At 40.6% G+C, this 24,996-nt stretch overlaps 1 protein-coding gene across 2 annotated transcripts in view; it reads left to right on the top strand.

Annotated features, from left to right (window-relative positions):
* Positions 1-24,996, top strand: part of LOC113037170 (glutamate receptor ionotropic, kainate 2-like) — a 69,604-nt gene that overhangs the window by 33,138 nt on the left and 11,470 nt on the right. For both annotated transcript variants that reach the window (XM_026193931.1, XM_026193930.1), the window contains exons 7-13: positions 11,863-12,006; positions 12,863-12,970; positions 15,871-15,984; positions 16,108-16,314; positions 18,577-18,800; positions 22,192-22,310; positions 23,260-23,477. In XM_026193931.1, the coding sequence (XP_026049716.1) occupies positions 11,863-12,006; positions 12,863-12,970; positions 15,871-15,984; positions 16,108-16,314; positions 18,577-18,800; positions 22,192-22,310; positions 23,260-23,477 (1,134 nt within the window). The remainder of the gene's footprint in view (positions 1-11,862; positions 12,007-12,862; positions 12,971-15,870; positions 15,985-16,107; positions 16,315-18,576; positions 18,801-22,191; positions 22,311-23,259; positions 23,478-24,996) is intronic.

Below are 24,996 nucleotides of genomic sequence, written 5' to 3'. Positions count from 1 at the left end.
TCCATAGAAGCCTTTTGTGAGTGAGAACAGCCAGGGGGAATTAAAAGGCAGATTTATTATCCTGCTTTCCTTTGGTTTTACTTTCTCAAACACATTTTACTTCACTGTCTTGTTTGCTTGTTGTGTTTACCTTTGTGTTAATAAAGCAAATCAAATTAAGCACAGTACGGACACGTTTTTACCTTTATATACATGCGTAAAGATTAAACGCAGACCACACTACACATGCAAGGCAGAGATTCCTCTGCAGTAATGTAAGCACACCCCCGCTGGTGTTATGTATAGGACAATAAGGGAATTTGCAATCAGAGACTGCAACCATCATCAGATCCCTATCATCCAAATAGCCCCTGGAGGCCAGTGCAAGCAAAAGAAGCTGTGTATTATGGTTGCACTTAAGCTCAGGAATATTGGGTGGCCTTGGGATCACTTGGCAAGCTATCATCTTTCAAGAAGCCATCCCACCCACCTACACTCACAATCACAATCACATGGATACTCAATATACATATATACATAATTCTTTTGCAAAAATGTATAAATTGCCATTTCTTACTAATAACTATATTAAGGTAAAAATAAATATCCTAAAAAATAAGAGAGGAATCCAGTAATCTTCTATAAGCAAGAGCTTTCAGACACATAAACACACAAACATACACAGATGTATACAAATGAGATATTAAAGAAAAAAACTAAAGAAAAAACATCGACCACAGGTCACTGTAGCGTCAGCAATGATTCTGACACATAGCTGTTTATTTGGTTGACTACTAACAAAGAATATGATTCAGATCATTTTCATTCTAATCATAACATTCAAAGACCTCCTCAGGATAAAGCTGATCACTCAGATTTCGTATTGATTTGCAGTGACGCGAGAAAAATAACCCACAGCATTCTGGCAACCCCGAGTGCAGGGTAAGAACCTGAAAAAGGCTCAGGTTTTTTCTTTCATTAAATATGAACATATTTTGGATGTTGTGCTGTTTACTTCTACTTTACTTTATTTCCAAATACCAGTTACTAATTTAGTTTCTAATTTCCAATGTGCATAATTGGACAACTTTTAATGTTTGTCCAGACGATTAAAATTCTTGTGTAAATATAATGCGTGTGAAAACTTTTGATAAAAGTATGTCTCTCGTATGCACCCATGCAAACCAAGGAGTATTTCATGTCATTCTGCAAACCAGTTATTGCAGTTCATACACAAAAAAACTGCATCGCATAAACAACAGAGTTTCTTGTTGTTGTTGTTTTTTTTTAATTGATACCATCTTGCTACTCTGGTAATCTGGGGAAAGACCCCCTAACAGTAAAATGGCCACTGTTAGCATTAACCCAGATGTAATTAACACTGCCTGTGTTGTTTAGACAGTGGATCAAGTGTGGACTCCTACATCCTCCATTTTCACTCTTCTCTCCTCTCTGGGCATGCGAGTCCAACAGATGGTAGGGAATTAAGAAGGACTGTTCAGTCCTTTAACAACCCTCCTCTCCTCCTTCACCACACTGCCGTTTAGATCTAGCATTCTGTCATAGCTGAAGCGCAGCTTTAAATGACCCCCTCATTTAATCATAAAACATGTTTTTTCTTCTTTCCGAGAGGTTGAATAGTAAAAGCTTTGTCACTCTGGAAATTTTGGAAGGCATTTGACATGAACTGAGGGAGATAAAAATCTTCAGAACAGGCACCTACTAGCCTCTTTAGCAAAACCTGGCTGGATGCTGATTAAATACGAGAAAAGGCCATCATATTAAACAGGCACTTAATCAGGTGAGGGTTAGGCTGCATGGTGTTAATTAAGGCGGACTCTGAAATGGACCGTGCTGCCAGAAGCATGCTGTTGCCTGAAGGGTCTGGTGGGACACCACTGCTCTGAGCAATCACGGTCTCTTTTTGTCAGACTTGATAAAGTAGTCAGGCACGGCATCATATTTGATATTTCGTGCAGTCGCAAGCTGTGATATTTTTAACCATGCTCGTATCTTGGCTCCAGAGATGGCGGGCAGTGTGTCACTTGGCTGGTATGTCGCGTTGTGGTTTTGAGTGAACATTTTTTTGGATGGGACTGTCAGACATTTTTTGCTACAGTCATTTCCAATTTAGGTTCTTGGTCTTGTTATGTGCTGAATTTTTAAAAATGGAGGGGAAAGTAAAACAAATCTTTGTAGGTAAACCCTAGCATTCTGGCAGCAACACCAGTAGTTTGTTTGGAGCAAACAGAAGATGGACTAGATAGTTGGCACGCGCTGCCTGGGCATATTTGAACTGCTTCACCAATTTAGCTGTGTAAACCAACTGTTTACAAAATCTGACTGAGATATAAACCTCTTGCTCTCTCCCCTTCTGCCTTGAGATTACAATTCATCAGCATTAAAGGGTTAAACAAGAAAATAGCATGAGCGGAGGTTAGCAATAAAAGAAGTATTTGAAGCGAAAAGATCACTTAGACATTAATAAAAGCACTATGTAAGGTCAAAATGGAGGTTTTGTCAACATTAAAGCATCTGTCAATGTATGATAAGGGCACCTTAATAATTTTACATCAGTACTAAATCAATATATATAGACATCAAACAGAGTTCTGCTCGCATTCTCATGATTCCCAGTGGACCCTCTCTTTCAAACCAAAAACCTCTGCAGTGTAGTCCTTTATTCCCCTTTAAAGTGTGCTTAAATCTACAATAAAACCATGAATGTGCTTTCACATAAATCCAGCCACCATCAATGAATCAGTTACCCAGGGGTCCTTGTTGGAAGAAGCGAGTTTTACTTCCCTGTGACAAAAACCTCATTTAAAAAAAAAAAATTCCACACGGCTGCTGCTCTGTTGCTTCAGCATGTGGAAATGCAATGTGAGAAAGGGATTAAACCTCTAATGCACAAAAGAAAAAGGGGGAAAAAAATAGCAGTGACGGCACTGGCAAAGCCCTCATACATTCATACTCTGAGCAATACTCACACACGGCTCTGTGAAATACTTAAGAGAGCAACTGGGGAAGGCAGAGGGACGACAAAGGGGATGAAAGGGAGGAAGAGCCAGGCTGAAGGGGGGAGGGATCGGGGCAGAGAACAGGCAGGCAGAAAGCGAGGAAGAGACACGGAGTGGAAAAGTTACGGACGGAGAGAGCGACGGCAGTACACTGAGTCGCAGTCACCCAAGGGTTTTTTTTCCTTCCCAAAATGATGTGAATGCCTGCTCTTCCCTCTCTGCTAGGAAACCCAGAAAAGCCATAATATGCCCCATAAATCACATATGTCACATTTCTGTGTTTTTTCCACTCTAGTCTTTTTCTTTCAAGAACCGAACATTTGCACAATTCTCAGTGCAGTGACTTTCATCACCCAGGGTCTCATGTAAGACGCCACTGCAAGAAATACAGCACAGTGCAAAAGTTTTTGGCACCAACTTTTGGAAAGCTGGTTTCAAATGCTACTGGGATTTTTTCATATTCAAAAACACTAAACACTTACTCAGTGTTTTAGTGGCCACTGTTTCACAGGATCACCTTTCTCGAGTACACTTGCTGAGAATTTCTCACTGAACTTGGCATTTAGGTTGTTAATAGCAACTTACCACAGTTTCTTGTGGATTTAGGCAGCATTAGTGTCTTTTTTCCTCACTTCATGCAGTCTCACGCTGACTCAAAGATGCTGAAATCTGGGCTCTGTGGGACCCATACCATCTGCTCTGGGATTCCTTGTTATTCTTATTGCTGAAAATACTCCCATCAAGTCTGGCTGCATGTTTAGTGTTATAATATTAAATTAATATCAGGCGTCTACCTAATGGTAGCGCATGATGAATGAGAGCAGAACTGCAGCACATGCTATATTGCAATTTATTTGTCAGTGTACTAAAACTAGCAAAAACATGACAATGTAGACAGATTTTCTTAGGCATCAGAAACATCTGTAAACTGTTTTCTTCTTGGAAATGTTGGAATCGTCTGTTATTTGTCACTTGTTGGAATACATTTGCATTATTTTAACTCCAAAATCTGGCTAATGTGTCTCTGCTTTTGTGCAAAAACACAGAAAAAGAATTTGTAAAAACAAAAAAGTTTCTAATATGAAACTTTAGCTTTAACAGGGAGATCTAGTTAGCCCGTCTCCAGCATTATCTTCACACCAGCTCGTCAAAATATGACCAGTTGGTTATTTTTGTGCAAAACCACAGTTTTTATTACCTCTTCTATCTGCTAGCTGAATGCATCATAGGTGTTGGTGCCAGACGGGCTGGTCTGACTATTTTAGAAACTAATGATCTACTGGAATTTTCTCATACAACCATTTCTAGGAATGATAGAATAGTCTGAAAAAGAAAAAAATCCAGTAAGTGCCAGTTCTCTGGGCAAACATGAAAGCATGGATCCATTCTGCCTTGCCTCAGTGCTTCAGTCTGCTGCTGCTGCTGGTGGGGGGTATTTTCTTGGCAGAGTTTGGGCCCTTTAATACCAACTGAACAGTGGTTAAATGCCACAGCCTACCTGGGTGTTGTTGCTGACCACGTGCATCCCTTTACGACCACAGTGTACCCATCTTCAGATGACCGCTACCAGAAGGATAAAACGGCATGTCACAATGCTCGGATCATCTCAAACTGTGGCAGTGAGTTGACTGTACTCAAATGGCCTCCACAGTCACCAGATTTAAATCCAATAGGGCAGCTTTAGGTTGTGGTGGACCCACAATTCAATTCATGGATGTGCAGCTGACAAATCTGCAACAACTCTGTGATGCTGTCATATCAATATGGACAAGATTTCTTAGTAGCACCTTGCTGAATTTATGCCATGAAGAATTAATCTCCTCTGAAGGCACAAGAGGGATCAATCCAGTACAAAGTGTACCTTAAAAAAGCGCTTTGTATGTTTAAGCCACTAAGCATGAACATGTTGAAAGATTGTGGCTACGGGGTTTAACTGTGTGGTTCTGAGTAAACATGCCTAGAGGAGTCTCCTTTTGTGTCTTGTTTTCGAAAAGGAAAAGTGCTTGCTCCAGTGTTTCAATCAACAAACGGTGGAAAGTGGTATTGATCTTCTGAGTCTCATCAAGTAATTAAACATCGAGCAATTAAGTATATTTTTCTAAATTGTTATTCTAAGTAATGGAGCTGGAAGTGACAGAGATGCTCAGCCATTGTCAGTGAGCTCATATTTGTCTGAGCAGGCAGCTCGCTTTTGTTTTCCACACTGGTTGGAATTCAACGAACAATTATGTACAGACATTTCCCATCAGTGTCCATACTTTACACGAGAATTTAAATCTCGGCAGATTAAAAATAAATGCAATATCTCTGTGAGCGGGCCTGTGAGTGAGATCGCACGCCCTGAGTGAAGTTTAAATTATAAACCATTCCGGGGATTTTTTTAATAACAAAAGAAAAATCAAGAGACGATGTGGAGACGTAATTGTTAAAAAGTTTAGAAATGCCGCCATTTATCTGACAGCAGAATCTGAGACTCTAATGCTTCCACAGACGGTGCAGTCAAGCAGCACAAATACATATAAAAAAATGAAAGAAATGAATAATTACCTCCTTCTTCTATCAAATCATCAAACCCCATGGGTCCGCGTGTGATCCGAGGGCAGAGTGACTTCAGCTCCAAGAAAACAAAGAGCTTCCCTCTCTCCTGCTGACATTGTGACTCTGATGCTGACGGCAATGCTGTGGGGATGTGTGTTTGTTGGGGTGCATATTTTTACATGTTGTGTGCATGTGTGTTGTTGATCTGTACCTGGCATCTGCAGTGCAGTGATGCATGATAAATAACAGGTCATTCCAAATCTCATTAAGCCTAATCAGATGTATATGATATATATAAATAGTGGAGTTTCACTGTCCATAAGCAGCCGTGGTGATTGTGAGCACGTGTGTGTGTGTTTATGTGTGTTTTGTTTATAGGAATGCTGCAAAGAGGATAGCTGATAGCTGAGGTGAGAAGAGAAAGAGAGATGTCGTTTTTCATGGCGCTACATTATCAGAGGAATTATGGCATTATGCACAGGTGGAGAGCCGGTGTGAATACTGATGCAGCGAAAATGAATATATTTGTATAAACACACACACAGAGACAGACATGCACTCAGCAGCTTGCTCGGTGGAGTTTGCAGTCCACCTGATTGAAATGAGGAAACTGCATGAAACTACGGCAAACCAGGCTTGCCTGTAGGAAGCTTGCACATTGAGGTCGGTCACTGTCTGAGAGCGATCTCCTTCATGTGCGTGTATTCAGTGTCCGCACGTCTCACTAATTGGTTCTCGCATGCATCTTAATATATTTGCATGTTACTCACGTATCAAGTTTATGAGAGGGGGGGATATGCAGAGATGAATTAAGATATAAAGGACTGGAAAGGAAGATGTACTGTGCAGAGGTAAAATGCAAGTTGTAAATTGAAAGACAATTGTTTCTGGACTGGTACATTTAGTGATGGTAATGAGCAGTGTTTGATTTCAAATGGTTATGTGGGTGTTTGAGTGAAAGAGAGCGAGAGAGAGAGGAGTGGGGAGAGAAAAGAGAAGGACAAGGAAACAAAGGTTTTGGGCATCTTCTTTGAAACCCTTTCTCTGCTGTATCTGAGTGTCCCAGGGGTTTGAGATTGGTTCCACTTAAAGCACTTAAAACACCCCACAGGACCTGTGCTTGGCTCTGTAATAAATATCAAGATCGCTCTTGGATTGTTTTTAAATTGAATGCAATCTGCCAGAACTATGAGCCATCATTTCATATTTTTTCCTCCTTGATCTTTGCTTCCACTTGATGCCAGCCTCGTTTTGCTTCCATCATAAAGGGATTTTCAGGAATAGTTCTGTTTCAGAGTCAGAAAAAGATCTTTGACTTATAAATCATTTGAGCCAGAAAATATCTGATATATCACAGAGATCAAAAGTTAAGAGATGTGGGAAATATCTCCACAAATGATTTTAAGAATGCTACCCATTCATTAGGTACACCTGTTCAACTGCTCATTAGTGCAAATACCTAATTAGCCAATCATCTGGCAGCAACTAAATACACTGAGGATTGTAGACATGGTCAAGATGACCTGTTAAAGTCCAAGCTAAAATAAAAAAGAGGAGGGGGCGATTAAAGTGACTTTGAACATGGCATAGTTGATGGTGCCAGATGGGCTTATCTGAGTATCTGCAGAACTACTGATCTAGTGGATTTTTTTCCCACACAACTATCTCCGGGGTTAACAGAGAATGGTCTAAAAAATAGAAGATATCCTGGAAGCAGCAGTTCTCACTGCTTGAAGGCAACAGCAACTTAAATAACCACTCATTACAACCAAGGTATGCAGAAGAGTTGAAGCACTGAAGCATTAATGGGCTACAGCAGCAGAAGATCACACTTAGGTGTCACTCTGGGCATTTAGGAGCTTTAAACTAAGGCTTCACACGGACCAAAACTAGATAACATGGGAAAAGAAATGTTGCCTGGTCTCAGTTTCTGCTGCAGCATTCGGATAGTAGCGTCAGAATTTGGTCTAAACAACATGAAAGCATCAATCCATCTTGAATCAACACTTCAGGCTGCTGGAGGTGGTGTAATAGTATGTTGAATATTTCCTTGGCTCAGGCCAATTGAGCACTGTTTAAACACCACAGCCTACATGAGTGTTGTTGCTTACTGTGTCCACCCCTTTATAACCACAGTGTATCTATATGTTGATGGCTGCCTGCAGCAGGATAATGTACCATGGCACAAAACTCTAATCATCTCAAACTGGTTTCTCGAACATGACAATGACTTCACTGTACTCAAATAGCCTCCACAGTCACCAGACCTAAATCCAACAGGGAAGAAGAACAAAAGATTCACGACACGGGTGTGCAGGGGACAAATCTGCAGCAACTGTGTGATGCTATCATGGCACTGACTGTTTCAAGCATTCTGTTGCCACAAAGAATTAAGGGAGTTCTGAAAGCAAAGGGGATCCAACTGGTACTAGAAAAAATCTACCTAATAAAGTGGTTCAAATAAAAGGGGTGGATGGAGAAGTCAAAAGTGCAAACACAGCAGTATGCAGAACTGTGTTTATACTATAATACATGAAATATCCCATTGTTACTTAAACAATACCTCATGTAGACAAACCTGTCTTCTGTGACCACAAATAAATACATGTTGCCGATAATGGGTTTTTTTTTTAATCTAATTTTGCCATGGATGTGTACAGACAGCTCATCATAAAGTAGTCTGGCATTTATTCTACTATCCTAGCTGCTGTTTGTCAATTGTACTCATACTACATGGATTTCACCGTAGCATGTCTTCCTTGCCACTCTATTATCACATTTACTTGTAAAGCAGACATAATAACATCACAAATAACAATCAAAAGCCCTATGTAAATTCAGAGGTCAGTCATAGTAATTATCATGTGAATGTGCGACTCCACTCGGCTGTGCGGAGCTTTATAGAGAGTTTCAGCTCAGTAAAACAGCAAAACAGAGCAACTGTACTCTTTTGGTTCAGTCTCACCCCCCTCGTCGCAGCATTGACTGACACTGCTGCTCTGTATCAGCAGGAGGTATAAAATGCAACTGTTTACTAAAGGTTTATGATATCAACTGGAAATGGGGCACAATTTCACAGCTCATTTCAGCTGCCCCGTAAGTCAGCAAAGAGTCTTTTACTGTTTATGCAGGTTTAAAACCTTTCATATTTCAAAGCTTAGAAAATATTTGCCACTGAGGAAGATACCCTGCTTGTCTCCAGTGCATATTTATGTATTTGTGCTTAAGAAACTCTCCATATTTTTTTAAAAGGAAATAAATAATTTGGACGAGAATAAAATCTTTATGGGTAGCGCTTTCTAAGACAGCTTGGTAATCAGATGGACAGAAGGTAATAATAATGAAATAATGTGTTATTACCACTTAGTTACAAAGTACTAATAACCAAGTACTGTAATAGCTTGTATCGACAGTGGCTATTGTGGTTATATATGTCTAGCTGGGGGTTTTCTTGCGTGTGTGTTTGTTTGTTTGTTTGTTGGCTTGTTTTTAAATATACTGACTTTCAAGTGGTCGTAACCTGATGTGCTGCGATAGGTCTAGGCTGCTGAGGGCCTTCCCATGATGCATTGAGTGTTTCTTCTTCACTCACCTTTTGTAATCACTGTGTGCTTACACACCACTCTGCATTTAATCATTAGTTACTATTAATCTCTGGCTCTCTTCCAGGCCTGTTTTCCTTCCTTCCGTCACCCCCAACCGGTCATGGCAGATGGCTGCTTCTGCCAGAGGTTTCTTCCTGTTAAATGAGCCTTTTTTTTTTCTTCCTATTGTCATCAAGTGCTTCCGCAAAGTTTAATTGTTGAAATGTTCTTTGTATAATTGTGGGATCTTTGCCTTACAATATAAAGCACCTTGAGGTAATTGCTGTTGTGATTTGGTGCTATTTAAATAAAATTTAATTAAATTGAATTTTATTGATCATTATTAAGCCTACTTTCTGGCCCTTATTGCACAGTTAAATATAGTCCAATGTTACTTAGCTATAACCATTGTTGAGTCAAGATGTCATTTGGTAATTATTTAGATATTACTTCATAATTTAGTGTTATAACATTCTGTTTCCATATAGTACCTTCTTGTGTCCTTAATTCAATATTACCACATTATTACCAAGCTCTAATAGAAAAGTCTTCCTCTTTATGCTACAAATAGCTTAGGAATAAACAAACAGCTCAAAATCTGGCATTTCTTGAAGGTAAAGGCACAAGTTCATCTGTTAAGCTTTTCTAAAAATGAATCATCACTCTCCTGTCACACATCAAGCTTGTGCTTAAGCACTCCAATTTCACTTCACATGCAAAGCTATGAAAAGTGAACTAAAAATAGACTTCCAAGTAGAGAATTTTGATAGATTTTCGAAAACAAGATGTAAGGCTGTTATTCCCAGAAGTGTATTTCACAGAACATCTTTGTAGCCAAGACGATTAACTGAAAAGACAGTGCGCACCGCAGTTTGACCCAAAAGAATAAAGAGTTTGTCAATGGAGGAGTTGGAATGTGATATTGACTGATTTTGGAATGGGGGAAAAAATCAAGTAGTTTAGAGGAAAGTTAAAAGGTCAGTGGCAAAATTTAAATGAAAAGGTATTTAAAAAAGAAATAGCAGGCTCGGAGATTTAATTTGAATTTCATAAATTCTGCAATGCCACAGCCAAACTAAAATCAATCAAAGAATATTATCCATGGAATAAATGCATTCAGAATGTGTTACATACTTTTGAAATTCAGTGCAGTGGACGGGGATTGAATGTGAATAATACTTATATAACTTCTTTTTATTTTTTACATAAATTGCTAAAATAACTTGATTCAGTCCAACAGCAAGTCTTAGTCGGCCAGCAAACGAATGATTGGACGTGACAAACTTTCCGTTCAAAGGAAAGAAAATAGTACTGACTGTGTTTAAAACTCCTCCTCGCTATTCAAGAAATAGAGTAGTGCAGTGACAGAGTCTTTTCCTAGTGAGTATTTGTCACGAACACCACACACACACACACACACACACACACACACACACACACACACACACACACACACACACACGCACACTGCTGCCACTGGGAGAGCAGATATGGCCCTAGCTGTTCCCTTTTCCAGGAAAGCATTGGGGATGAAAGAGCGCAGAGATAGGTCTCCCATTCTCTGATCTACTGCTGCCTTTGACATCAGCAGTCATCAACTCCAAAAGAAGAGGAGAAAAGGGGGGAAAGAAAAAAATCATCAATCTTCCCTTCACTGCAACCACACATGAACTCCATCAACTCTGTCTATTTTTCATTCCGTTTCTGCTACCAGGAAACTCTCTCTCTCTTTTTTTTTTCTTTGCTGTTAGAAGTAAGATGCATTCCTTTACCTGACCTCTCACCATTTATAAGGCTTGGTATAAAGTGCACAGAGAGCACACGCTTTCTCCTGCTTCTTGCCCTCATGTATGAAGTGGATGCTTCACAGCGCCTATAGAGCAAATATAGGGAACCAGCAGCTCGGCAGCCTCCTGCTACGTGTCGAGCTGCACTGAAGGCCAGCTCATTTTCTCTGGCAGCAAGCACATTCACAAAGATTCTATAGCTGCAAATACTTTGCGGTCTCAGAGTAACTCCTCTCACTTCCTTGCAGTTTGGTCATCCACGACTTGTCAAATAAGATCACCATAGTGTATTTCAGCCTGTGTGGGACCGTGGAAAGTGGATCTGCGATGAGCTGAGCGTGGAGTGTGTCAAACTGTGTGGACTGACGGCATGAAAAGAATTCATGTGTGCCAACTGGAGCGGTGGAGATAAATCACAGCTTGTCAGTGTGTGAGAAATTTCAGCTCCAGCGTTTACGCCCTTTGATGACTTATTATGAGGGTTATATGCATAGCTGTCTTAGGTGTTTTTCAGTGCAACCCTTTGTCCTTTGTACTTAGCATGTTACACTGAGTGTGCCAGAGAGAGAGTCGTCCTGTCTGCACCGGTGCCCGTTTTGCGCTCCCTCTCTCTGGGGGAACAGGCACACCCATCAGCAACCATTAGTCTTCACACTGACGTGGCGCCCTTCCACTGAGAGACTTTCCCTGGCAGAGCTTTCTGATTGCCTCAGACAGTGGTTGGATATTTTTACTAACAAGCTGAGACACTGTGCCATTTGTGTGGGGCATTTACTGCTGGCTCTACTCCTAATTCATGTTGTAGTGACTTATGACTAAAGCAAGTCATCTGAGACTTCACACAGTTTCTTATGTCCCTGCACAGGTGAATTAATGGGGAGATGAAAGGTTGTGTGGACAGAAGTATCAAGTGGTCTTATAAAATGTCTAATAGTATTACCCTCCTGTTTGCAGACCGATGCAGCCCTGATGTATGATGCCGTGCATGTGGTGGCGGTGGCAGTGCAGCAGTCGCAGCAGATCACTGTGAGCTCTCTGCAGTGTAATCGCCACAAGCCGTGGCGCTTTGGAGGGCGTTTCATCAACCTTATCAAAGAGGTATAAGGTCACTGTTTTCAGTGTGCACTCCAGCTTGACCTTTGACCTGTGGGATCTACTGAACATTGTACCTTTCTTATTGTGTTATATGGATTAGCGCAGTCATGTTTGCAAGCATTTTATGTGTGCATCTCTGGAATTATTTAGTTAACACATGTGATACAGTTTCAGTGCAGCTTTCCAATCAGCCTTTATTGGTCCAGAAAGCTGTGGTCATTTATCACAGAAACCATATAAGCATCTTAAATAAGTTTATTATCTAATCATTAATTCTAAATAATCTTTATAAAAAAAATGAATCCGCAGCATTATCCACAGTAACTACATTTTTTGTTGTTTGTGCCATTGTCTTTCAACCACACTTTCTCAGTGCATATCTCCACCCGTGTTTATATCAAAGGCTCTGCATGCCTCCTTAACTCTAGTCAGGGTCAGCCATTTGCTTTGTTCTACAAAGCTCTTTCATTCTCTGGATGGTATCATTGCAGGTAATTTTCAGAATGAGCCATTGTAGTAGCTGGTGCTTCCTCCCCCTCCTGTGTCTGCTATCACTCCCCATGCCCGTCTGTTCCTCCAATGGCTTTGAAGTGAAACTTCAAGCACAATGAACCACATGCATAATGAACTCTTACCTGTCAAACCTGCTTCTGTTCTCGCTGCTTCATTGTTTCTTGTTATGTTGTTGAGATAGACAGTAAGGGGAGAGCCAGATGGAATTCATAATTGGGAAAGAAAAACTTTTATGGTTAGGGGTTGGATTGATATTGCTGAGAAAGGCAATGTCTTAAGGTTAATGGAATGACTGCGTTCAGAGCTGAGGATTTTAGTTCATCGTGCTGTGTATTTCTATCTTTAGGCACACTGGGATGGTTTGACAGGACGTGTCCTTTTTAACAAGACCAATGGACTGAGAACTGATTTTGACCTAGATGTCATCAGTCTGAAGGAGGAGGGGCTGGAAAAGGTGTGTCACTCGTTGGTGTAGCTCATGCTTGCAGTCATGGCAAAAATTAAGTAAGCCCTCTTTCGATTCTAAGGAATCGCGTTACAAAAAAATAACTTAAAAGTCTTAAAATGATACAACATCAGATGATCTACAAAACATTAAATATTACACAGTGTCATTATTTATTTTTAAAATTAAGCCAAAATGCAAAGGTGGTGTGTGAAAAACTAAGTACATTGTTACTGCTTCCACAGGGATTAAAAGGGTAAGGAGCAGCCAAGTGCTGATAATCAAATGGACTTGATTGATTGATCATCAGTAAGTGTGAGCACCTCTATAAAAGAAGAAGTTTTGGCTGTTTGCTGTTCTGGAGCTTTCGCCGTGAAGAAAAGACATTAGGAATAATCCTAACGAAGCAGTTGGTGCTGCCAATCAATCTGGGCCATTTCCAAACGATTTGGAGTCTATCATTCTTGAATGAGAGAGATTATTTGCAAGTGGAAAACATTCAAAACAGTTGCCAGTCTTCCCAGGAGTGAACGTTCCAACAAATCCACACAGAGAGATCGCGCCATGCAATGCTCAGAGAAAATAAAAAAACCCAAGAGCTACATCTCAGACTCTACACACCACAGTTATCATGTTAAATCCTAAAGTTCGTGACGTTACAATTAGAGAAAGACTAAACGGACTAAATGGCTTGGTTTAAAGGGATTTCAGGGGAAAGTCTCCTCTTTCTAAAATTAACATGGCAGCACAGCTTAGGTTTACAAAGTTGCATCTGAACAAACTGCAAGGTTTTTGGAGCGATGTCCTTCGGACAGATAAGATAAAAGTGGAGATGTCTGGCCATAATGTAGATCTCCATGTTTGTTGAAAACCAAACACAGCATATCAGCACAAACACCTCACACCAGCTGTCGAGTCCAGTAGCGGAGGGGTGATGATTTGGGCTTGTTTTGCAGCCACGGGACCTGGGCACTTTGCAGTCACTTAGTCGACCATGAGTTCCCTTGTGTATCAAATTATTCTAGAGTCAAATGTGAGGCCATCTGTCCAACAGCTAAAGCTTGGTTGAAATTGGGTCATCCAACAGGCCAATATCCCAAGCACAGCTGCAGATCTACACCAGAGTGGCTAAAAAAGAGAAGAACTGAGGTTTTGCAATAGCTCGGTCCTTTTTATATACAGGGAGTGCAGAATTATTAGGCAACTTGTATTTTTGAGGAATAATTTTATTATTGAACAACAACCATGTTCTCAATGAATCCAAAAAACTCATTAATATCAAAGCTGAATGTTTTTGGAAGTAGTTTTTAGTTTGTTTTTAGTTTTAGCTATTTTAGGGGGATATCTGTGTGTGCAGGTGACTATTACTGTGCATAATTATTAGGCAACTTAACAAAAAACAAATATATACCCATTTCAATTATTTATTTTTACCAGTGAAACCAATATAACATCTCCACATTCACAAATATACATTTCTGTCATTCAAAAACAAAACAAAAACAAATCAGCGACCAATATAGCCACCTTTCTTTGCAAGGACACTCAAAAGCCTGCCATCCATGGATTCTGTCAGTGTTTTGATCTGTTCACCATCAACATTGCGTGCAGCAGCAACCACAGCCTCCCAGACACTGTTCAGAGAGGTGTACTGTTTTCCCTCCTTGTAAATCTCACATTTGATGATGGACCACAGGTTCTCAATGGGGTTCAGATCAGGTGAACAAGGAGGCCATGTCATTAGTTTTTCTTCTTTTATACCCTTTCTTGCCAGCCACGCTGTGGAGTACTTGGACGCGTGTGATGGAGCATTGTCCTGCATGAAAATCATGTTTTTCTTGAAGGATGCAGACTTCTTCCTGTACCACTGCTTGAAGAAGGTGTCTTCCAGAAACTGGTAGTAGGACTGGGAGTTGAGCTTGACTCCATCCTCAACCCGAAAAGGCCCCACAAGCTCATCTTTGATGATACCAGCCCAAACCAGTACTCCACCTCCACCTTGCTGGCGTCTGAGTCGGACTGGAGCTCTCTGCCCTTTACCAATCCAGCCACGGGCCCATCCATCTGGCCCATCAAGACTCACTCTCATTTCATCAGTCCATAAAACCTTAGAAAAACCAGTCTTGAGATATTTCTTGGCCCAGTCTTGACGTTTCAGCTTGTGCGTCTTGTTCAGTGGTGGTCGTCTTTCAGCCTTTCTTACCTTGGCCATGTCTCTGAGTATTGCACACCTTGTGCTTTTGGGCACTCCAGTGATGTTGCAGCTCTGAAATATGGCCAAACTGGTGGCAAGTGGCATCTTGGCGGCTGCACGCTTGACTTTTCTCAGTTCATGGGCAGTTATTTTGCGCCTTGGTTTTTCCACACGCTTCTTGTGACCCTGTTGACTATTTTGAATGAAACGCTTGATTGTTCAATGATCACGCTTCAGAAGCTTTGCAATTTTGAGACTGCTGCATCCCTCTGCAAGATATCTCACTATTTTTGACTTTTCTGAGCCTGTCAAGTCCTTCTTTTGACCCATTTTGCCAAAGGAAAGGAAGTTGCCTAATAATTATGCACACCTGATATAGCGTGTTGATGTCATTAGACCACACCCCTTCTCATTACAGAGATGCACATCACCTAATATGCTTAATTGGTAGTAGGTTTTCGAGCCTATACAGCTTGGAGTAAGACAACATGCATGAAGAGGATGATGTGGACAAAATACTCATTTGCCTAATAATTCTGCACTCCCTGTATATATATATATATATATTTTTTTTTTTAAAGTTAGAACTGAAAGAGGGTGTACTTTCTTTTTAGTATGACCTTAAGTATCAAATGTAAGTGGGGGTGATTTGAAGTGTTTCATTTCCCATCTGTAGACAAGAGGATATAAACTTGACTCTGAATTGTTTCAACAGATTGGAACATGGGATCCTCCCAGCGGTTTAAATATGACAGAGACTCACAAAAGCAAGACGTCCAACATCACTGATTCTCTGGCTAACAAATCCCTGCGTGTATCCACCATACTGGTAGACACGGCCGAATGAAAACACTAACAGCAGACATTCACAGTCTCAATTGCACCTGAAAAATATATAATACAAAAATCACAGACTTCTGCACTCCTACAGCAGTTTGTTTTCCCTGTACAGGAGGAGCCATATGTGATGTTTAAGAAGTCAGACAAGCCTCTATATGGGAACGATCGCTTTGAGGGCTACTGTATCGACCTGCTGAGGGAACTCTCCTCCATCCTAGGCTTCCGCTATGAGGTTCGATTAGTTGAAGATGGGAAGTACGGTGCGCTGGATGAGAGCACAGGCCAGTGGAACGGCATGGTGCGGGAGCTCATGGACCACGTGAGTCGGCACTCACCAGGGAGAAGACAACACTCAGTCATTAGAATAAAAAACTATTATAATAATTAAAGCGAAACACTTTCTGCTTTCTATTAATCATATTTTATAATGGTCCACTATTTTTTCTTTATGTATTTTAATAAAGCTACTCTACATTGCAAGCTGATTCAAAACAATAAGAATTGCATCTCTAAATGCTCAAATGGGACTTTTTTTTTTTTTTAAATCTTCTCATTATTAAGTCATTTGTGTCTTCATCTGCTGGTACAGTCGGAATATTTTATTTCTAAAAGCCAAAATTTATTTTCCACTTAGGCAGAGCAGTCTGCCATATTCCTTCTTGTCCTTCTTTGTCTGAATGAATAAATCTTTGAAATTCTTCAATGCCGAACTGAAATGGAAACAGGCTGAAATATTGCTACTGAACAAGCAAATGTCTTTAATATGAGATTACAGTGTTAACAAAAAAGGACCTCTTACTGTGTCGAGTTTCTTTGTGGCATCTGAAACTTTGAGAAACCAAATTATGTAGTCTTTCAGTTTCAAATATAAGGGTAAAAAAAAGGTTAACTCCTGGGTTTTGCTGGTGCTACAGCCTCAAGATTGATTTATACTTTTGCATCAAAGCTACAGCACAGCTTAAAATGCTTCTCCTCAGAAATGCAACTACGTGTTGCGTCGACACAGACCTCGACAACCGTGCTTGGTCTGCTTAGTGGAAAGACAGGATATTGATCAGATAAAGGCTCTGTGAAACAAAATGTAATAGGCTGTAAAAGCAAGTAACCTGCCAATGTAGCTATGTGCCGTTTTCTCGTTTTCGGAGTGCTGCCAATCCTTTTATAGACTCAGTTCGTATATCTTCTTTCCTTCCTGCCTTTCAGTAACTATCAATATTTATTAGCTCTAAGTTAAACATACTTAGAGCTGTTTAAGCACACAAAGTAGCTCAGCACAGTAAAAAGAAATGTCAGAGAAGCGAAGACGCACCAGCACACAAGTATGCTTCCAATGCTGTCTGCTCTTTGTGTAGGCTAGACAGTGGGAGTATAAAAAGATAAAGTTTTACTTGGCCTGATATGACCAGTAGCCTACAGTGGCTACCCTTAGGTCATATTCACAAGTTAACTGCTATTGTTTGATGAATAAACTTCTGGGTCCAGTGATCAATGTTTGCCGGCTTCCACTGCAGCCTGCAATAATTAGGAAAAGGGATAACTGATACCAGGGAATGTGCATTTTAATGCATTTTTAAAATCCAGCAATAGACTATGTCATTATCACCAGTGAGTTTAACATTTTATCAGGCAAGTCCTTTTGTTTGCCTTCATGCAGCCAAAGCAGGCTGGCTACAGCCAAAGCTGTGATTGGTCAGCGCTAATCGAACTACAAATGAACTACAAATGGAAACCAGAAGCCTTTTAGCGCCAAAAATGGTGTCTCTCACTTGTAGATTCTTTGTCCTCATATGCAAATATATCTGTGTTTACAGAGAAGCAATTTAGCAGTTGTTGGGGTTTAATTGACTTGCTTGATTTTCATTGTTTATTACGGTTTATTTATTTATTGTGACCGTTTGTATTATTTATTACAGTTCTGCTTCCACACTGTGTATTACCATAGAAAGCTATCTGACAATTATGACATTTGGTGCTGTATAGGAAGCTTTTCTAAGCCTCAGATATATAGATGACTTCTTATGAGGAAAAATTATAGCAAAAAGCCCTGAAATCTTTCCCCCTGCTGAGATTGGTCGCTTGCTAGTTTGCAAAAGCGACTTTGGCTGCTTGAAACAGAATCTTCAAAAAATCTAGAAACTGTAAAAAAAAAATATATATATATATATATATATATTTTTTTTTTTTTTTTTTACATCAAGTTACGGCTTGGAGCAATTATGCAAAAATACTACAGAGCAAGTGCTGAACTGTGCAGAAGGCTAATTTTCTATTCTGAGGCAACTTGAGGTTGAATTGTTGAAAATTAATCTAATCCTAAGATTGTTGCCCCTTATAAAAAAGGATCAGACATATAACCTGTAATTTCCAGACCAACTCAGCCTCCCACCTAATAATCTAGTCGAAGTAATGATCCTAGCTACGTTTTTTTCCCTCATGTCATGTCTCTGCCTCCTGTACATATTGAGCAGAGCAGCTGCTGACAGAAATCAGATCTTAATTGAATTGGCTGGGATTTTTTTTTTCTACTGGTGAACAAACACCCATCCCCCTATTTGACGTCGCCGCTGTTTTCTCATTGCAGAAAGCAGACCTTGCAGTTGCTCCTCTGGCCATCACTTACGTCAGAGAGAAGGTCATCGACTTCTCCAAGCCCTTCATGACGCTGGGGATAAGTATCCTGTACCGCAAGCCCAACGGCACCAATCCTGGGGTCTTCTCCTTCCTCAACCCCCTCTCGCCTGATATCTGGATGTATATTCTGCTGGCTTGCTTGGGTGTCAGTTGTGTGCTGTTTGTCATAGCCAGGTAACATGTCAACCCCCCTGTTTGCTTCCGTTGCTTGACTTCACTCTCCCCCTCCTGCTTGCCTCCTTTGACTAACATGCAGCAGTTGATGACTTCTGTGATATGAAGATGTGTGCTGAAACAAAAGGATATGAAATCTGCAGTAAACATATAAGAAAGGACCATGGCAGCATTTTTGCCAACATTCGAATGTTTTGGAAAAGTTCACATTTTACCAAAATATAATTGCAATAATGGATTTAAACATGGTCCACATCCTACTATGGTCCTGATAAGTATAGAGCAATATTTCAGGCATATTTGCACAAGCATCAGCAACTGTAAAACCAGCAAACTGATATTTATTGTAAGAAATGTGCAGTAATCTAAGGTACACTGCTGATACTGTACAAATACATTTCCTACAATATTTTAATCGACCTATCCCCCGAAGAAAAAAAAAACCCAGATGCATGACCAACGCATTATGATGTGTGTGTGGGCTTTTCTTCTTCTTCTTTGATCCTGAGAGGTTTTGGTTTAACACACATTTCATCAAATGTTACTGGCAAAATGATCACATGAGAGGAAAGCAGCAACTGTCACCTAAGTTAGTTCAGAATATGCAAATTAAACCCATAGTTATTTGCTCCCACATTTATTCATGGTAAGTAAAAAGCATGCAATCCTATTGATATTATTCTGGTTGCGATAAAAATGACCTTGAGATCTGATATTTCTAATTTTGCTTCTATGAAATTATAATGCGTATATCTGCATCATGCCATTTTTGCACACAATAGCAATACAGAGTCCTTTGCGTCACTCTATGTGACAAAAATATCCAGCAAAGTTTAAATCTTAAGCACGGTGTTCTCTACAGCTTGCTGATCTGGTTCCCTCATAATTACAGTATTGATTGCGCGGCCACCGGATGATTGGCCGATCCTCCAAATGCAGAGTATATTATTTTCTTTCTCAAATATAGCAGGAGTTGTGAGCTTATGAAGTCCAAGTTTGCACAATAAAACACTAAACAGTACATCGTTGAACTGCATCCCACACGTTAACACACTTTTTTCTTTTTCCTAAATAAGCTATCGGATTTCAGGCTCCAGAGAAATACATATCACTCAGTGCATCCTCCCAGCTCTGTTTGCGGTTGAATTGATTTCTCCCTTTATTAACAAAACAAATGGTATTATTTCAGCTCGCAAAACCCTTTTTCATGGTAGAAAATGTCCACTTGCAAACAAGAATAGATTATATAAATTGTATTAGACCGTGTTTACATGAATTGCAGGCTCTTGTAATTTTACATTCCAACTTCCAGATGTCTGTGATTTTTTAAGACACCAAACACAACCTCTTCACTTGGCCTGAGACAAGAAAGGCAACAGATCTATAAAGCCTGGCAAAGTAATTGAATTGAACAGACAGCTAATGGAGGGCGTGCGTTTTGTGTTATTGTGGCCAGGGACAAGCGAAGGGGAAGAGGGACAGGAGTAGGGGAACGGAGAGGGAGAGAGAGGGAAAGCGTCTTTTTAGAATTCCGTGTGCAATTCGACATGTCCCCTGTGCTGGATGTGAGGAGGTGACCTTACGTCCTCGTGTTCCACATCCTCTTCCTCCTGCTGATCGGTGTGCAGAACACGGCCTGCAGGAATACGGGCCAGCTGCAGACAAAGGTCATACAGAGGAGCCATCAAACCTGGTACATACAGAATACACATGTAGACACTGGGAGAAACAAACACTGTCCAATCAAATCTGCACCAGCAACCTACATACATCTGTTGTGTTCTACGATCGGCTGCGGGCTACAGCAATTACGTGCATTGTCTGTGTACAAAAACATAACGAAATAATCAGAAAACACGTTTGACTTTGAGATGCAATCGGTGCAGCCAATGCAAATACCCAGTTGCTACCACATGAAAAACTCACCCACACAGATGTAAAGGCATATTTATGCGCCAGACGCTTGATGCACGCAGGCATAAGTGCATGCGACCACATAAAAACATGCGAGTGCGCTCACTGCATTCTGAACAGCTCTGCAAGGCCATTGTGTTGTTTCAGTTGCCTGTGATACCAAGGAGACAGAGCTCGTTGACATTCCAATAAATCAGGCATCCTGATGGTGTTGACATGAAGAATTATAGCGTGCCATCACAGCCATGTCCACACAGATGATTTTCACTGAACGGAAAATAACTGTAAAGGAAGGGCATTGTGACAAAAATGTTGCCATGTTCCCAGTGCTTGTAAAATAAGAACAGTAATTAGCGTGCTCCAAATGGCACTCATATGTACAGACGGAAAGCAAATTGTAGGAAAACCAAAGTCTTTGGCTGTTACAGTGGGATATTTTTTTGGCACAGTTTGGGTCCCCTGAGAGCATATGGTCACTTTAAATCTATACAAATCTGTTCTGACACATATACGATATATGCTATATAAACACATTTATTCCCTTTCTGTGTCTAAGAGGCACAGCTGACAAATGGCGTCACATGTTCACACAGTATAAAACCTTAAGACTCTGCCTACAGGCTTATTAGCATGCAGTATATCTGGGAAAGGCTTCTCAACACCATTACCTGTCAGGCCCCTCAACTCTGCATAAGCAATGTTCCCTCTATCAGCCACTTCAGCACAAACTCAATCAGTTCCTGATGCTTAACACTAACCCAATCACCTTGTGCTAATGCCATGCCACTTTTGCTTAGGATAATAAATGAGAAATGTCCACAAGTGACCCGAAGACACTGACAATCAGCCAAGGCGGGCAGCGTGTTCAGCAGGAGGAGGTTCATGGGGGAAGCAAAACAATCTGGAGGAAAAAAAATGAAGCGTGGGTTGCTGGGAAGAGAATGGTATAGGAGGATGTGAGGGGATGTGATGTGGGGGATTGCGAGAAAAAGGGAAAAGGAGAAGAACAGAGATTGCTGTTGGGAAACCAGAAGAAAAAAAGGAGAGCACAAGTCCCACGTTGGGGTGTTAAAATAAAATGGTATCCGCAGAGTAACGATAATTGTAGCTGCTGGGGGAAACACTTAAAGGCTCCTGACTAAGTGAATTGAAATGAGCTCCAAAGATCATTACACACAGGGACATTATCACCAGTGACAGTGTTATTCCAGTCTATTGATCCATTCTTACAATAAACTGATACCACTTGAATATGCCAATAAGTCTCAGCAAAATCTCAGCAAAAGCTGAAACGATTTGCTTTCGTCTCCGCAGAAGCGCTGATCCACAAAACAGGTTTTCTACACATTCACACTCCTTCTTCCTGCTGATAATGTTTTCAGATTCATGTCTTATCAGCCATTTAATCTGTACCACTGAAAACACTGTTCTGTCCTTTTGTGCTGACATGTGTGTCTTTCTGCTCTTTCCCTTATAGGTTTAGTCCTTATGAGTGGTACAACCCGCATCCATGCAACCCTGACTCAGATGTAGTGGAAAACAATTTTACGCTGCTCAATAGTTTCTGGTTTGGAGTTGGGGCACTCATGCAGCAAGGTAGTTGCCTCAGCCTGTGGCTACAGTTGCTTTGTGGAGCTGGAGCTCTCTACACCCCACTGTCCCTAAGGGTTGGGTTTGTTTTTTTTTAACTAAGCCAGAGGCAATAGAGAGAGACCTCTAAAAGACCACACAGAAATTAGAATAAATGTGCATATATTTTAAAATAAATGTAACAGACTTGGGCTCATGGGAGCATGGGCTAAACCCGAATATGTAAACTAGGAACATGTTTCTAAAAACAACAGTTTTACAGCCTTTAGTCCACTTGAGTTAAATTAATGAGAGTGAGAGTGATTCTTGTATAAAATGCATAAAGCGATTCTGTTTGCGAACAGACGTGTTGTTGAGCTCATTAGCTGAAAAAGACTTAAAAATAACATTCGCTTAAAAGTAAAGCTATGTTTGTTACTGTAGCAATGCCACTAATATCCGAGTGTCCTCTTCTCTTGCCTCTGGCCTATCAGCACCTAGAGATCAGTGGGGTGTGGAGTCAGGATGTGAGGTTACCTTGGGTACATGACTCTCTGGCCTAACCAGCCTGTTACCTCTCCACACAGTACTGCACCATCGATGTTGATGTGTTTAATTTGATATATGAGATTTATGCAAACACCTTGTTCTCTTTGAATAGCACTTTCCGGTAACTCTTGCATTATTTAAAGCACTCCCTTGTGACTGAGACGAGATAATTTCACTTGTTTGAGATCCAACAATCTGCTTGTTTTGAGAGCTCTCTCGAGTGATTTAATCTTGATGCGAGTGGCACATCTGCCTGCGCTGAGAACTTGATGAGTTCTCGAAACAAGCCCGTTTCTAAAGGCGTTAGTCCTCTCTGGTTTTTGCATGTTAAAAATAAACGTAATGAGAAGATTGGAATGATAATGACTTGTTGAAATGAATGCATCTTGCTGTTTAACTTTCATTCTTGCCGCCTCCTTCACCCCAGGGTCAGAGCTCATGCCCAAGGCCCTGTCGACTCGAATAGTGGGAGGCATCTGGTGGTTCTTCACCCTCATCATCATTTCCTCCTATACAGCCAATTTGGCTGCTTTTCTCACTGTGGAGAGGATGGAATCGCCCATAGATTCAGCCGATGACCTGGCCAAACAAACTAAAATCCCATATGGGGTGGTGGAGGACGGTGCCACAATGACATTCTTCAAGGTAGCTGGATCTACGACGATGTTTGTGCAGTGGCTCTGTGAATAATGTTATTTTCTCACACATCAAATTTATAATCCTTTTAAGATTTCTCTCCTGGTTGATTTTCCAACACCTGTGTTTGCTGTGCAAATAGCAAACACTCCATGTGCAGTTAATTTGTCAGAAAAATGCAGAAGAGCAACTGGTGTTGAAAGTGCAGCCATTTTTTTTTTAAAGTAGTCAAAGTAATCCACTGAATATTGCACCTGCAAACATCATGCATGGGTTGCAACTGCAGAGAACAGTGGAGTTTATTGTCTTCCTAAGAAGTAGTGCCACATTTATAACTGATTTGCTGGTAAAAATGCAGGAAAATTACTTTCCTAGCCATACAGTTTGTCGTTGCAAACATTTGTGAAAGAATGGTCCGTTCTAAGAGCTCACTGAATTCGACTGTGGTAGTGTAATAGGATGTCACCTTTAGTAGCCTTTGTGAAATTTCTTTTCTCCTAGACATTCAGCATTCAACTGTAAGTGGCATTATTGCAAAGTGGAAGCACTCTGGAACCACAGCAACTCAGCCACAAAGTGTTAGACCACATAAAGTTACAGCTCGCAGAGTGCTAAGACGCATAGTGCTTAAAAGTTGCCAACACCCTGCTGACTCAGTAATGGCAGAGCTCCATACCTCCTGTGGCAATAACATCAGTACAAAAACTGTGTGCCGGTAGCTTCTTGACATGGGTTTCCAAGGCTGAGCCATTGCAGTAGGTAACATGTAGTTGGCCCAGTCCTTGTGCCCATTTCGTACATATATCTGTTTTAAATTATAAATGCAACATTCATCAAAAAGATGTGACTGCTTCACAGCAAAAAAACATACAGTAATTCCCTGGTTGAAAGCGCCTGATGCAGCAGCATTAGGAAGTGTCTGGTAACAATAAATTAAACATAAACCAGATTATATGAATTGCCTCCAGTGAATCATTTGTGCAAAGCTAGGCAATTTCAATTTAGCATGAAGAGCCTCCACCATTAAAAAAAAAACACTCTAAAAGGTACTTATATAATGTGAGAATGACAAATACAAGCTATAAAAAACAGAGCTTGATTTATAACAAAAGAAAAGTCGTATTTATGGCTCATCTAAATCACCAGGATTTAAACTTTGAGTTCTTTTCATCATAGAAATATTAATATCATCATTTCATCATATCGTTTTTCAGACATTAAAATGGACCTATGATGCTTTTCCTGAGTTTCTGTGACAGTGTTGGATGATCATTGTAACATGGCCAAAATTGTACACAAACAGCTAAAAAGCTCAAGGTTCATGCTTTGCTACAGACAGGGTTTTTTTTTTTTATCTTGGACATGCGTAATGTCTCAGAGAAGAGATACCCTTGATGGTCATTTCAGGCACCCGGCTTCGAGCACAGCAGCCTCATCAATTTGCAGTCTTCTGTTTGTGACGGGAAGCCAATAAAAACCTTAAACAGAAGGTGGCCGTAAAAGGGGAGGACCGTAAGAACTTAGCAGC

The sequence above is a fragment of the Astatotilapia calliptera genome, chromosome 15, assembly GCF_900246225.1.
Source record: "Astatotilapia calliptera chromosome 15, fAstCal1.2, whole genome shotgun sequence".
Classification (NCBI taxonomy): Eukaryota; Metazoa; Chordata; class Actinopteri; order Cichliformes; family Cichlidae; genus Astatotilapia; species Astatotilapia calliptera.
The sequence above is the reverse complement of the archived record's forward strand: the minus strand, read 5'-3'. Positions and strand labels throughout refer to the sequence as shown.